Source organism: Penaeus japonicus, unplaced genomic scaffold (assembly GCF_977035675.1).
Source record: "Penaeus japonicus unplaced genomic scaffold, GWHDUDI00000001_assembly GWHDUDI00000015, whole genome shotgun sequence".
Taxonomy (NCBI): domain Eukaryota; kingdom Metazoa; phylum Arthropoda; class Malacostraca; order Decapoda; family Penaeidae; genus Penaeus; species Penaeus japonicus.
In genome coordinates this window covers 34,311,763-34,326,462 of record NW_028234417.1, presented here as the reverse complement: position 1 = coordinate 34,326,462, position 14,700 = coordinate 34,311,763, and the positions used below count along the sequence as shown (strand labels likewise).

The 14,700-nt window shown below is 51.4% G+C and overlaps 1 protein-coding gene across 3 annotated transcripts in view; it reads right to left on the bottom strand.

Moving 5' to 3' along the window:
* The window catches only part of Actn (alpha actinin), a 95,939-nt gene extending 81,456 nt beyond the window's left edge, over positions 1 to 14,483 (bottom strand). For all 3 annotated transcript variants that reach the window (XM_086544786.1, XM_043031828.2, XM_043031829.2), the window contains exon 1: positions 14,234 to 14,483. In XM_086544786.1, the coding sequence (XP_086400912.1) occupies positions 14,234 to 14,332 (99 nt within the window). In that variant the 5' untranslated portion in view covers positions 14,333 to 14,483. The remainder of the gene's footprint in view (positions 1 to 14,233) is intronic.
* Between the last annotated feature and the right edge of the window lie 217 nt (positions 14,484 to 14,700).

The following is a 14,700-nucleotide window of genomic DNA, read 5'->3' as shown; positions in this document are numbered from 1 at the left end:
TTTAGCCCTACTCTCTCCATTCGGATTCCACCTCCCACTCCCCCTCCACCTAGCCCTAGCAATAGCTCCAGCAATAGCCCTAGACAAGCCACCTCACCACTGACGCCCCCTGCAACATCCTAGCATGTTATGTAAACACGTTCATCACATCCTCTCCGCTGCCACAGTGCCTAAAATGGTACTGTTTTGAGTGGCGGTGCAACGGACGGGCGGGTTTGCGGGGTGGGGCGATGGGGAGGGGAGAGGGGAGGGGGGGGGGAGTGTGACCACTTGTGATATCTTAAACACGACTCATCATTGGTCTGTGTCTCTCTGTCTGTCTCTGGTCTCTGGTCTTTGATCTCTGGTCTTTGGTCTCTGGTCTCTTGCCCCTGACACTGTCCCTGTTTCTATCCGTTCCCTTTCTCTTGCCCCTACCCCTGTTTTTTGCCCGTCCCCTTTCTCCTTCCCCTGCTTCTGTACCGTTCGTTGCCTCTTTCCCCTTCGCGTCAACCCTCGGTCCGCTCGCCCTCCCCCCTCCCTTCCCCATCCTCTTGTGCTTCCCCTACCCTTGTCCCGAACCCTTTCACCCCTGCCTCCCTGTCACCCTGCCACTCTTCCTCATACACTTGAAGTTCGGCCACGTTCATCCAGACTCCACCAGGATGTCGACGCAGGTTTTTGCTGTAGGATGAGATTCACTCAACGCTTATTCACTTACGCATGTGATTCGAACCTGAACTGCAACTCAAGAGACACCCCCCCCCCCAGCACCTCGAACCCTTTACCGCACACACACGCTCGAGCACGCACGAACACACGTACATGTACACTCATACGCACAGGTACACCCCCCCCCTACCACACACATACATACACACACACACACACACACACACACACACACACACACACACACACACACACACACACACACAGACAAACGCACGTCCTGAAACTTCTGAAACTTCCGAACGGTCTCTGAACGGCGCCACCTTGAACGGCGTCCCATAATTCAATGATCGCGCTCCCGTGAAATCCTAACTACCAAAATAAAGTCAAAAGTAAAGTAAAAAAGCTACAAGAATAAATCAATGGATAAACAAAGAATAGAGAGAAAAAAAACACGCAAATAAACAAGATCAACATTGACATGGTTGGATAGATGGATGGATAGACGGATGGATAGACGGATAGATGGCCGGATAGACGGATAGATAGACGTATAGATGGACGGATAAATAGACGGATAGATAAACGGGTAGATAGACGGATATATAGACGGATAGATAGATGGATTGATAGACGGATAAATGGATAGATAGACGGATAGATGGACGGATAGACGGATAGATGGATGGAACGGCAACAGGAGGAGATACGCAAGACACGCATCCACAGAAATTCCTGAGAGAGACGCCCTTTTCCACGACCGCAGCGAGGAAATGAGGGGAGGGGGGGAGGGGGGGAGGGGGGATTGGGAGGGGAGGGGAGGGGAGACGTCAGGAGCACGCGAAGGAGGGAGGGAGAGAGGGAGGGAGGGAGGTATCAGCAAGAGACGAGAGGAGGGGAAAGAGAGAGGAGAGGAGAGGAGAGGAGAGGAGAGGAGAGGAGAGGAGAGGAGAGGAGAGGAGAGGAGAGGAGAGGAGAGGAGAGGAGAGGAGACGAGAGGAGAGAAGAAGAAGAGAAGCAGAAAAAGAAAAAAGAAAAGAGAAAAGAGACGAAAACAAAAGAGAAAAAGTGAACAGAGAAAAAAGGGGGGGAGAGGAGAGAGGAAAAGAAGGAGGCGGGGGGGAAGTCCCGTGGCACCACCGATACGTTTCCGAATATGCCATTTCCGGAAGCATCCATATCCTCCAGGAGACAGCGTTTCGACATCGACTTATCAAAGCATTTATCAAAGAAAAGAGAAAAATGTGAGTTTAAGATGCGCTCCCACGCTACTGCACCCCCCCCCACCCCCCACCCCCACCCCCCGTACACCACATGCACTAGCACGAGTGACAAATGGGGCTTATAAGAGTACAAGGATGTAGTTAAATTCAGGAAAAAAACGTGATGGCAATGTATGTCTGAATATGTAAGTAAATAAGTAAGTGTGTGTGTGTGTGTGTGTGTGTGTGTGTGTGTGTGTGTGTGTGTGTGTGTGTGTGTGTGTGTGTGTGTGTGTGTGTGTGTGTGTGTGTGTGTGTGTGTGTGCGCGTGAGCTTGTGTGTGTGTATGCATTTGCGTGCACAGAACGTGTGACGTCAGAGAGACACGATGACGACAGCATGACGCGAAGGTGTGATTCACCTTAAGAATGTTTAAAGATGGCGTGAGGAAGAAATATGCAGAGAAAGAGGAGGAGAAGGAGGAGGAGGAAGGGGGGGAGGGGAGGGAGAGAGGAGAGAGAGGAGGAGGTGAGGGAGGGAAGAGGAGGAGACGAGGGAGGAGTAGGGAGAGGAGGGAGGAGTAGGGAGAGGAGGGAGAGGGGAGGGAGACGAGAGAGGGGGAGGAATAGGGGCCGAGATGAGGTGGAGGAGGAGGAGGAGGGGGTAAGGGGAGAAGGATATGCAAGAAGGAAGTTCAAGGCTGGTCAAGGAAGCAGGGGACGGGTGGGAGTAGGAGTAGGAGTAGGAGGAGGAGGGGGAGGGGGTGGAGGAGTAGGAGGAGGAAGAGGAGGGGGGGAGGCGGAGAGGGGGAGAGAGGGGGGGGAGAAGGCCGGTCAGATTGAGTGGGTTTCAAAGGCGAGTCAAGATCGTGAGGTAATGAGTCAGGCGGTGAGTTAAGGAAGAGAAGGATTGGGTGATGAGGAAATAGGTGGAAGAGGAAGCGGGCGATAAGAAGCGGATATTGACTGAGTGAGAGAGTGGGAGAAAGAGTGGGAGAAAGAGAGAGAGAGAGAGAGAGAGAGAGAGAGAGAGAGAGAGAGAGAGAGAGAGAGAGAGAGAGAGAGAGAGAGAGAGAGAGAGAGAGAGAGAGAGAGAGAAAGAGAATGAGAGAAAGAGGAGGCAGACAGACGGACCCCAATGGCAATGCACGACAAACAGACCTCACGCCCCCCCTCCCCCTCCTCCTCCTCCTCCTCCTCCTCCTCCTCGACGACAAAGAACATGTTCATCGCATCCACAACTGAGATGACCATGAGGTACTAAAAAAAAAAAAAAAAAAAAAAAAAATCCGTCCCTTCACCCCGTCACCCCCACCCCCTTCATCCACCCCTACCCCCCTCCGTCTGCCAGGCCATGACACACACGCCGAGGTCAGGGACTTGCATAAGATAAGAAGATAAAAAAGAGATATACATACAGAGCAAAAATCATGCCCAGATATATTGCGAGCGGATGAACACAAGAAGATGATTAAAACGGTTATGCAAACCAAAAGGATATATTATGAACAGTAAATCAACAGACACTTGCATACCCAGAGACTGAATAGGTGGGATGTTGGGTGTCGGTCTCTGTGTCTGTGGGATTGTCTGTGTCTGTCTGTGTGTCTGTCTGTGTGTTTGTGTGTCTGCCTGCATGTCTTGTCTATTTGTCTTTCTGTCTGTCTATGTGTGTTTGTGTGTGCGTTTGCATTTGTGTGCGTCCGTGTGCCTACATGTGTGCACGCGCTCGCAACACCATGAACAAATATTTATACAGACAAATAAAAAAAAAACAGGCAAGCGCCATGTTAACTCCACCGAAAACGAATCCACTACAGAGTGAAAACAAAGGAACAAACAAACCGCTCTAGAGCTTAATTTGCATATCCATAAGTCTCCGCATATCTACTAGATCACAGCAACAACACTCTCGCAAACAAAATGAACTTGCTAGATCAATGGAACTTGGAAAACTATGGCAGCGAGAAAGTAGACTCGTGTTTTGAGAACACGAGAGGGGGGTGCACGGTAAAAGATGAGTACAAAACCGCTTCAAATGGACTTCGTGAGACGATGCATAATACTTCGAGTACATATAAAGAGGAAAAAAAATGTAAAGTAGGCGGTAAATAATATATCTAAGACTAAATCCACAACCCTATTCCTAACAGTCCCTTTAAATACACATATAAACAGCATTTTAAATAACGACAATTAAAAGGAGAAAAAAACACTTAACGACCCTCTGCCGAGATGCCCGCCTCCCCGCCCTATCCACACCCAACTCCCCTCCCCCTACCCCCAGCAAAGACAATGAGCCCGCAAAACAAACAAACAATTAAAACCCACACGCAACCCTACTTTCATCACGTGACCTCAAAGCAACCTCACCTATGACGTCATGAATGGTACTACAAAGGGTACTAATGATGGCTTGTCACTCGCTACCTTAACTACCACCTATCAGACACGAGAGTGGGAGCACATGTAACCAGGTCATTAGAGGGAAGAGGAGGAGGAGGAGGAGGAGGAGGAGGAGGAGGAGGAGGAGGAGGAGGAGGAGGAGGAGGAGGAGGAGGAGGAGGAGGAGGAGGAGGAGGAGGAGGGGGGGGAGGAGGAGGAGGGGGGATGGAGGAGGAGGAGGGGGGATGGAGGGAAGGAGGGAAGGAGGGAGGAGGTAGAGGAGGGAGGGATGGAGGGAGAGAGAGGAAGAGGGAGGGAGGGAGGGAGAGATTGGAAGAGGGATGAAGAAGGAGGAGGGAAAGAGTAAGAATAAGTAGTAGGAGAAGCAGGAAGAAGAAAAAGAAGCAGAAGGAGGAAGAAATAGAAATAGCAGAAGAGGAGGGCGTGCCTCCTCGATATAATTACGCCATACGCAATCCGTGCGTACTACCACCGCGGCTCTGGGTATCCGCCCACACGAGAGGTGATCCTATAAATGATGCCTATTATTGAAGGAGGTTTGGCTAGGGTGATGGGAAAGAGAGAGAGAGAGAGAGAGAGAGAGAGAGAGAGAGAGAGAGAGAGAGAGAGAGAGAGAGAGAGAGAGAGAGAGAGAGAGAGAGAGAGAGAGAGAGAGGAGAGAGAGAGGGAGAGAGAGAGAGAGGAGAGGGGAGAGGAGAGAGAGAGAGAGAGAGAGAGAGAGAGAGAGAGGGAGAGAGAGAGGGAGAGAGGGAGAGAGGGAGAGAGGGGAGAGGGGGAGAGGGGGAGAGGGAGAGAGAGAGATGAAGAGAGAAAGGGGAGAAGTGAAGGGAGCGAAGGGAGGGAAGAGGGAAGAAGGGAGGAAAGGAGTGAAGTGAGTGAGTAAGTGAGTGAGAGAGTGAGTGAATGAGTGAGTGAGAGAGGGAAGGCACGAGCGAACACGCACTCCAGGAAAGCCCCTAGAAGTGTCCATCAATATGATCACACACAAACTTTCAGAACGTTTAGAACCAATGGCTGAAGGGCGAGAGGGAAACCCAGAAGGAATCTTGGCAATCCTGTCATTTCCGCCCCTTTTTCGTCGCCACTGCCTTTACCTGCCCCCCCCCCCCCCATCCCTTCTTTCCACGCCTCTCTTTTTCCTTCTTCTCCTTCTCATTCTCCCTCTTCCACTCTCTCTTTCTCATTATTATTCTCCCACTCCAACTCCCACCCCCACCCCCACTCCCTACCCCTTCCTTTCCCTTACGTCCCGACCTTATAACCCTAAACCTCGACATGTAGCCTGAGGGGGCAAGCCTTGGGCAAATAACCTGGCCTAGTTCCTCCGTGCCCACCTTGGGGGTACACGCCCGGCGCCCGCCTCTTGGTACTTCAGTCTCGCTCGTACCATTTCATGACGTCATCATCTATTGTCTATTAATCTGATGTTTTCTTGTTCTGGCGCTTCGTGGGGGCATATGTTCGAGCCGTCGCCGTCGTGTGAGCATGGCTTCTTAGGGAGTTAAGCGTTTATATCTGGGGAAGGAGGAGGGGGAGGGGGGGAGGAGGAGAGGGAGAGGGAGAGGGAGAGGGAGAGGGAGAGGGAGAGGGAGAGGGAGAGGGAGAGGAGGGAGAGGGAGAGGGAGAGAGAGAGGGAGAGAGAGAGAAGAGAGAGGGAGAGAGAGAGAGAGAGGGAGAATGAGAATGAGAGAGTGAAAGAGAAAAAAGAGAAAAAGAGAAAGAGAGAGAGGAGAGAGAGAGAGAGAGAGAGAGAGAGAGAAAGGGAGAGAGAGAGAAATAGAGAGAGATAAAGAGAGAGAGAGAGAGAGAAAGAGAAAGAGAAAGAGAAAGAAAAAGAGAGAAAGAGAGAGAAAGAGAGAAAGAGAGAAAGAGAAAGAGAGAAAGAGAAAGAGAGAAAGAGAAAGAGAGAGAAAGAGAAAGAGAGAGAGAAAGAGAGAGAGAATGAAAATAGAAAGCGAAAAGGGAGACGAGCGAGAGAGAGAATGAAAATAGAAAGCGAAAAGGGAGACGAGCGAGAGAGGGGCGAGAGCAAGAATAAGCGAGAGAGAAAGTACGAGTCTTGGCAGAGCGAGAGGGGCGGGCGGAGGCGGGGCGGGGCGCCCTGGCTGGCGGTCGCAGCGCCACGCGAAAGGAATTGTCACCAGCTGGCTATATTTACCCGCGTTCACTTTAGCGGCCGCCCACGGTGTTGGGTGACGCCCACCCGCCCATTCTCGGCCAAGGACCACCTCCTCCGTGCCGGCTCACTCAGCCCGCGTTTAGGTCTAACAAGCGAACATCTAGCACAGCCAACCAAAGTCGATATTGCTTAGTCCTCGTTTAATATTGAGAATTCTTGGATAGGCCTACATTGTGAAAACCAATAGATCATACAAGATTGTACATTGCACATGAACAATTAAGCGTCTGGGTTTTTTTTTTTTTTTTCTCTCTCTTTTTTTTACTATCTGCCCTAAAACGTCAACGACTCATCAACGACCAGTCAACAACGCCTCGTTTCGCCGATGCAAGCCGATGCCCCGCGAGAGAGCCACCCTCAGTGCCGTGCCTCGGAGCCTTGCCGTGCCGCCGACACGACCTACATCTCCAAATAAGCCAGGTAGGCACGGATCACTGAGGATATCCGGCGCCGGATGCTCCACGTGGGGCGGATGTCGGATGCTTCTTCCTCGCTCGCTTGCTCTCTCGCTCCTCTCTCTCTCTCTCTCTCTCTCTCTCTCTCTCTCTCTCTCTCTCTCTCTCTCTCTCTTTCTCTTTCTCTTTCTCTTTCTCTTTCTCTTTCTCTTTCTCTTTCTCTTTCTCTTTCTCTGTGTGTGTGTGTGTGTGTGTGTGTGTGTGTGTGTGTGTGTGTGTGTGTGTGTGTGTGTGTGTGTGTGTGTGTGTGTGTGTGTGTGTGTGTGTCTGTGTCTGTGTCTGTGTCTGTGTCTGTGTCTGTGTCTGTGTGTGTCTGTGTCTGTGTGTGTGTGTGTCTGTGTGTGTATGTGTCTGTGTGTGTTTATGTGTATGTGTATATGTGTATGTGTATATGTGTGTGTCTGTATGTTTGTCTGTATGTGTGTCTATATGTGTGTTTGCATGCGTGTCTACGCCTGTGCCTATGTCTGTATCTATGTCTATACATGTGCCTGTATTTCTCTCTCTCTCTTCTACCCACGAGAAATGCCCCCTCCCCCCTCCCCCCTCCCCCCGCTACACCCCGCCCACGCACACACCCACACCTTCTGCGAACACATCGTATTTCCCCAAAGACGGATATCCGACCCTAAAAGCGCGTGGGAAAAGCATCTAACGCAACGCCCGAGTACAAACACTGATGGAAAGGGGACGATCTCCGGTGACGTCAGAGGGTTGGTAAAGCGGACGTGTGAAGTGAATGGAGAAATGCATAAGCGAATGAGTGAATAAAGAAATGAGTAATCGGATGAGTAAATAGGTCGACGAATGATCTAATGAACGAATGGATAAATGAGTAAAGGAACAAGTGAATAGGAAAGTGAATAGACGAATGAATAAAAAAAAATCCAAACAAACGAGTGCACAGATACAAAATACAAAATACATGAGCGAATAAAGGAACGAGTGAATAATAAATAAAAGACGGATTACATAAGAGAAGGAAACCCCCTAAGGCGATAAAAAAGGAAGGCGGAAGGGAGCGGCAGAAGCAATATAACGACTGTGAATACCTAAGTGTTAATAGCAAGAAAACACAAACAATTCCCTCCCACACACGCGCGCGCACGCCAGCTGTCTCTCGCCTCAAGAGCCAATCTCTGTCCAACCCTTTTAATTAATGAAACGATCAAGCGACCGCGACGGCGCCTCCAGCAGGTATATCGAGGGCAGGGGCCGAGATGCAGAGATGCAGGGTGACACTCGGGGGAAGGTGGTAGGTGAGGGGGGGACACTGGAGGAGGAGGGGGGGAGGGAAGGTGGTAGATGCGGGGAGACACTGGAGGTGAAGGGGGTGGAGGGGGAGGGGAGGGTAGAGCTTGATCTTCGGCGGGGCGTGACGATCGCAATACCCTCTACGATTAGAGTCGAGCTTGATTCCCAGGTCTCAACGATCGTATAATCACAGTAACTGTGTTCTCACAACGTTTAAAAGAAAATACCCGACAGGTTATCAGAGTCACGTCGCTGTTCATGGAGAGTAAGACACTGCAGTGTGATCCGCCGCGGTGATTATGCGAGTTACGTGTCTCCCCCTCCCCCCTTCCTCCTCCTTTATCCCCTCTCCCTCTTTCTTTTCCCCTACCTTATCCTCTAACTCTCTCTCTCTCTCTCTCTCTCTCTCTCTCTCTCTCTCTTTCTCTTTCTCTTTCTCTTTCTCTTTCTCTTTCTCTTTCTCTTTCTCTTTCTCTTTCTCTCTCTCTCTCTCTCTCTCTCTCTCTCTCTCTCTCTCTCTCTCCCTCCCCCACTCCAAGTCTAAATCAGCTGATCAACGCAAAAAAAAAGAGAGGGCCGCGCCGCCGGTAAAGCCATACTTCACACTCCCAAGGCTTAGAACACTTCACATAATACTTGGCACTTTAAATTGTGCTCTCTCAACCCTATCGCCCTCTCCCTCTCTTCCTCCTCCCCCCTCTCCACCCTCCCCTACCCCCTTCGTCCCTTCCCCTTCTCCCCCTCGAATAGACGGGGGAAAGAGCCGGACCTTCGCGAATTTCGTGGCGGTGACGCACGACCCCGACCGGCGAGATACGAAGAATTGTTTGGCCATTTATATGTGGCAAACAACCTACATCCTCCGCCCCCCCCCGCCCCCCTCCCCCCACCAACCGCTTCTGCCCCCCTTTTGCCCCCCTTTCCCATTCCCACACTTTCTCTAACTTATACACTTACACTTTTTTTTTCCTTCCTGTCTTCCATTCTCACCAGTGCCCCCTCTCTCTCCCCCCACTTTCCCAAACCCCACACCACCGATCTCTCTAACACTCCACCTCCAAACTCCCCCATCGTATTCCATTCTGTCGTATCTCTTTCTATTTTTATTTCTCTCTCTCTCTCTCTCTCTCTCTCTCTCTCTCTCTCTCTCTCTCTCTCTCTCTCTCTCTCTCTCTCTCTCTCTCTCTCTCTCTCTCTCTCTCTCTTTCTCAATCAGACACACACACACACACACACACACACATCTCCGTGACGTCATCTCCTTCGCTTCCACAGCCTCTTCAAGTCTCCTTGGGCTTCAGGATCCCAGCATCCCAGCATCCTTCAAGTCTGGCGTTGGTTCCTCTCCTAGCAAAAGGACCCCATCTCATTTCCATAGGACATGTGTGAAGGGAGGGATATGATTTTCCCGGATAATGTTGATTGAATTGTGAGATTTCATGGGATTTTTTGTTTGTTTGTCTTTTTACCTAAAATGTAGAGGTTAGTGCTACGCGTCCATGCTACAGATGAGGGAGGGGTGGAGGGGAGGGAGAGGTGGAGGGGACTGGGGGGGGAAGAGAGGTGGGGAGAGGGGGAAGAAAAAGGGGGAGAGGGCAAGAATTAGAGGAGTCCTCGACCTTCCCTTTCTCCCTTCTCCCTGTCCCCTGTCCCCCTCCAAGCTCCCTTACCCCCTTCCCCTCTCCAACCCCAACCCTCACCCCTACCCCAACCCCCACCCTCACCCCAACCGCCACCCTCACCCCCACCCCCACCGCAACCCCGACACTAACCTCACACATTAAGTTTATCTCGCGAGTAATTTCCTCGTCTGGCGAGTTCCACTTCCACCGATCTGGCAACAGACAGACAGACGGCATCTCGAGGAGGACCTTCAGCACCGAGTTACCAACCCTTCGGAATCCTCTTCGTGTCTCTCTCCTGCTCTTTTTTTTAATTCATTTATTTATTCATTTATTAATGTATTTATTGACTTAACTAAGGACGTCTGCTTGTCTCCTGTCACCCTTCTTCTCTATCTTTATCGCGTGTTTTCAATCATCTCTGTTTGCTCCTACTCTCCCGTTTTCTCTTTTTTCTTGCACTCCCCTCTTTGCCCCTTTCATTCATTCTCCTACACCCATCCCCCCACCCCACCCCCCATCCACACCCCTCTTTCACCTCTTTTCCCCCAAACGCACAGAAGTCACTTCACAACCCCCTCGTGTCGCCTTGTGGTTGTGTCAGACTGTAACCTTGAATGCACTCTTCTCCTTCCCCTCCTCCCCCTTCCTCCCCCTACCTCCCTAACCCCTCCCCTCCTACGTCTCTTCCCTCTCCTCTCCTCCCCTTCCCCTCCCCCTACCCCTACCCTTCCCCCCCTCAAGGTCCTTAGGTTCAACATCCGCCGAGAGGTTCAGTTGCTTTTTCATTAAGTCTCTAATAATTCTCCCTGTCCCTGCAAGTTGCACTGCCCTGCCCCGCCCGGCCTCGTCCCCCTCCCTCCCATCCCCTCCTCCTCCACCTGCAACATCACCCCTCCCGCCCCCACCTGCAACATCAACCCCCCCTCACCCTCATCCAGATACACTTACAGTACCCCCTAAACCCCACCCACCCCCACCCCACACACAACCCCTCTTCTCACCTCCCACCTCTTCCCTGCACGATATAAATTCAACCGTATGAGTTAATCCAACGTGATCAGACTGCGAGAAAGTGGACAGTTAATTACTTTCAATCTAAATATTACCCTTCCACTCAATTCCTTAATCACATAGTCTCCCCCTCACCCGTTCCACCCTCCCCCCCTGCCCCCTCCCACGGACACCCGTTCCACCCTCGCCCCCTGCCCCCTCCCATGCGCCGCTGCCCGTCGGACCCACGGAGATTATGCGAGCAAAGTCTGACGTCTGAACCAGGAAAGACTCGCGTAAACCACGGTAGCCACAGCACCCGGTATCGCTTTTTCGTTGCAGAGTAGCCAGCATAGCCCGCCGTCTCGTCCACGCCGGACTACCCTTCTGGGAGTCGCTTCCGAGTTCTTTATTCAGATCACGTCGTGGTGGGCATCGCCGCGTGCACGGATGGCCTGGGCACCGCCGCTACTTCCGCGTGCGACCGCTTACAGAGTGCCAGGCCCGGCAGGGGGAGGGGTGGGGGGCAGGTGAGGGGGTAGGTGAGGGGGTAGGAGAGGGGGTAGAAGAGGGGTAGGAGAGGGCCAGGTGAGGGGGTAGGAGAGGGGGTAGGAGATGGCCAGGTGAGGGGGTAGGAGAGAGCTAGGTGAGGGGGTAGGAGAGGGCCAGGTGAGGGGGTAGGAGAGGGGGTAGGAGGGGGTAGGAGAGGGGGTAGGAAAGGGCCAGGTGAGGGGGTAGGAGAGGGGGTAGGAGAGGGCCAGGAGAGGGCCAGGTGAGGGGGTAGGAGAGGGCCAGGTGAGGAGTAGGAGGGGAAAGGGACGGCGATGGAGAGAGAGGGGAAAAGGGTGAGGTAGGAACAGGTGAGTGCCCAGCCTTCCTCGCCCATATAGCCCACTACGGCGACCATCTCCGACCCACCCCGCCCACCCTACGGCCGGAGCCAGCGCTGGCTGACGGCGGAGGCCAGCACCAAACTTGGTCGTGGGCGGCGGCTGCGGCTGCGGCGGCGACGGCGGACGGACGTAACGGCATGGTCACCTCCCCCCTCCCCCTCCTTCTCCTTCTCCTTCTCCTTCTCCTTCTCCTTCTCCTTCTCCTTCTCCTTCTCCTTCTCCTTCTCCTTCTCCTCCTCCTCCTCCTCCTCCTCCTTCTCCTTCTCCTTCTCCTTCTCCTTCCCTTTCTCCTTCTCCTCCTCCTCCGCCGCCTTGCTTTCTCGACCCGTCAACCGGACTGTATATGTAGTAGTAGTAGTAGTACGGGCGCGCGTGGTCGTATCCCCTAACCCCTGCGCTAGAGGTCGTAATAAGTGTGCGTGCGCTCCCCCCTCCCATCCCCTCCCCTCCTCCCTCAGCCGTCTCATCTCGCGCATCCCTCGCCCTTACCCCCTTCCTCCTCCCTCACCACCCCACGAGTCCCTCTTCCCTTCCTCCCTCCTCCCTCTACCCCCTCCCCCGCCCCCTCCCGACCCTTCCCCCCCCAGCCTCCCCCCACACCTCGCTCCTTACAAAGACGTGCTCGGACCGCCACGTGATAGCTTACAACCTCGCTGGACTAGTTCTTTTTTCCTACTTTTTTTCTTCTTTTTTCTTTTCTTTTTTGACGCGAGCGAGTACACAGATCTATCACATAATCTAGGATCGGCCGCGTGAGATGAGCACATCTTCAGCCCTCTTTTCCCGGTGGGTTGCAGATCATTCTCCACCCGCAGGCGAAGGCAGATGCAACAACACCGCCAGAGGGGAGAGGAGACAGCGAAGAAAATTGAAAGAGCTTGAAGAGGAAGAAATCCCCGTCGGATGAGATTGAGAGCTCAGGCGTATTGTGAAGACGCCCAGGAGACGTTAAGGCAGGTGGAGGGCGGGAGGTCATGTCTTGTGCTAGGCCTACCGTGATCTGGATACTTGATTTTCAAAAATAAAAAAGCTACATGTGTGTGTCTCCATCCCACGATTCGTGTGTGAGAATTTAGCGATGAAGATATATGACTGGATATTTACCCGAATATCTACCATACTCCAGGTCTCTCTCTTTTCTCTCTAACCTTTCCCACCCGCCTCTTACAACAAATTCTTTCTCCTCTTCCTTCCCCTCTTCTGCCACACCTTCATCTTCTTCCTCTTCAACCCCAATCTTTTCTCCACCCACCTCTCTTCCTTTACCAAAGTGGGTCACACACACAAGAACATGTGCCCTCAACAACACAATTCACAGCCGCCGCACCTGTCTGGGGAAAGTATACCGCGCTACAGGTGTTTCCTACACTTGCAGCAAATGTGGGTTATCCTCTTGACTCGACGCGAGAGCATGCAAGAACGTTACACATAGTCAGTATAGTCCTCAGGTTAATGGGACACTTTGTTCACTCCACAAGGTGTTGAGTTTGAGTAATTTGGGCCTATCCTCCATAGGTCTCACAATCTCTTCTAACGTATTTTGGTCTCCTTCTGGAGTGACGAAAATATCTCAAGTCACCTTACGATTTCAGTCGAAGGCCAGTGAGATAGATACTTCGTAAGTATTGTCGACAAAAATTGTATATTAACATTAAATCTAATTTCAAAGTTTACGTTAATGTGCAAATTCAAGCCAAGCCAAATACAAGAAGTGAACATTTTACCAGTACAAACGATACAAAAATAAAACCGTTTGACGTGGTTACATATTCCATCTACTCTTCAGCAACAGAAATTCTCCCAAAAGATACAGAACATACGGCAGTGATACATACAGACACACATACATACATTATATATATATATATATATATATATATATATATATATATATATATATATATATATATATATATATCCACCCGATACAATTTCCATCTCCTGAGGACCTCGCGCCCGTCGTTGTGAACATTAACATGAGACAATCCGCCCAGAACGCCAAACCGTTTCCAGACCTTCAAAAAAATCCCCGAACTTGCTCTATTTTCCCGTTTCTTTCTCTCGTGTTTATGCTCAGGGCTATAATACCGAACTCCCGTAGTCTGGCCTGTAGGAAAAGACCTTCTTTCGGCTGTCGGGTACGAGAAATTCGCCGAATTCCGACTGCGAGTTTGGAAAGAGGCGGCGCGATTTAAACTTTTCGTTTACGTTCGCCCGAAATTCAATCTTTTTCGTCCTTTAGGCAGAGTGGGGGAGTGCGTGATGTTGTATCTCTCTGTCTCTCTCAATCTCTTTGTCTCACGTTGAATATTTTTGTCTTCTTCAACGTGTCGTTCTATCTCCCTATCTCTACATATTTGTCTGTTTCCTCTTCCTCTCTTCCACTCTCGCTCTCTTTCTCTCTCTCTCTCTTCCTCTCATTCAGATACATCTTTGCACTTGTTAGTCTAGCATTTTCAAAAGAACATGGAAATCTACAATATATATATATGACCTTAACACTAAATGAGACCAACTAATGAAACAAAGTAAGAAAGTAAGAAATGAAAAAATACGAAAAAATATATAGTCAAACCGACCTTTTTCTGCTGTTTCTCCCAGGCAGGGTCTAACAGCCCCTCACGCTCCCACTCTTCCTCCTGCTCCATATAAATCTGTTCGTCGTTTTGGTATTCCATCGTTTAGCTCCAAAGTACTTGGAGTAAAAGGCTGTTATAAAACTATCGCTAGCGAGAGAGGGAGGAGGACGGGCACCACCACACCACAACACAACCACCACACCGGAGCGGCGAGATCCACTCTCTCCAGGAGAACGAGCGGCACAGCACTGAAGCCGCCACGCCCCCCGGACCTCTCGCCTGTGCTGCCGATGCCGCTCGGGACACGTTGTCGTACTTTCGGCGGGAGAGGCTCGCTGGCCGGCGGGATGAGGGGGCGGCGGGAAGGAGGAGGAGGAGGAGGAGAACAGGAGATGAGGGAATTGAGGCTGGTGATGAGGAGAGAGGAGGAAGAGATGAGAAAAGGGGAGAAGGAGAGGACGAAAGAG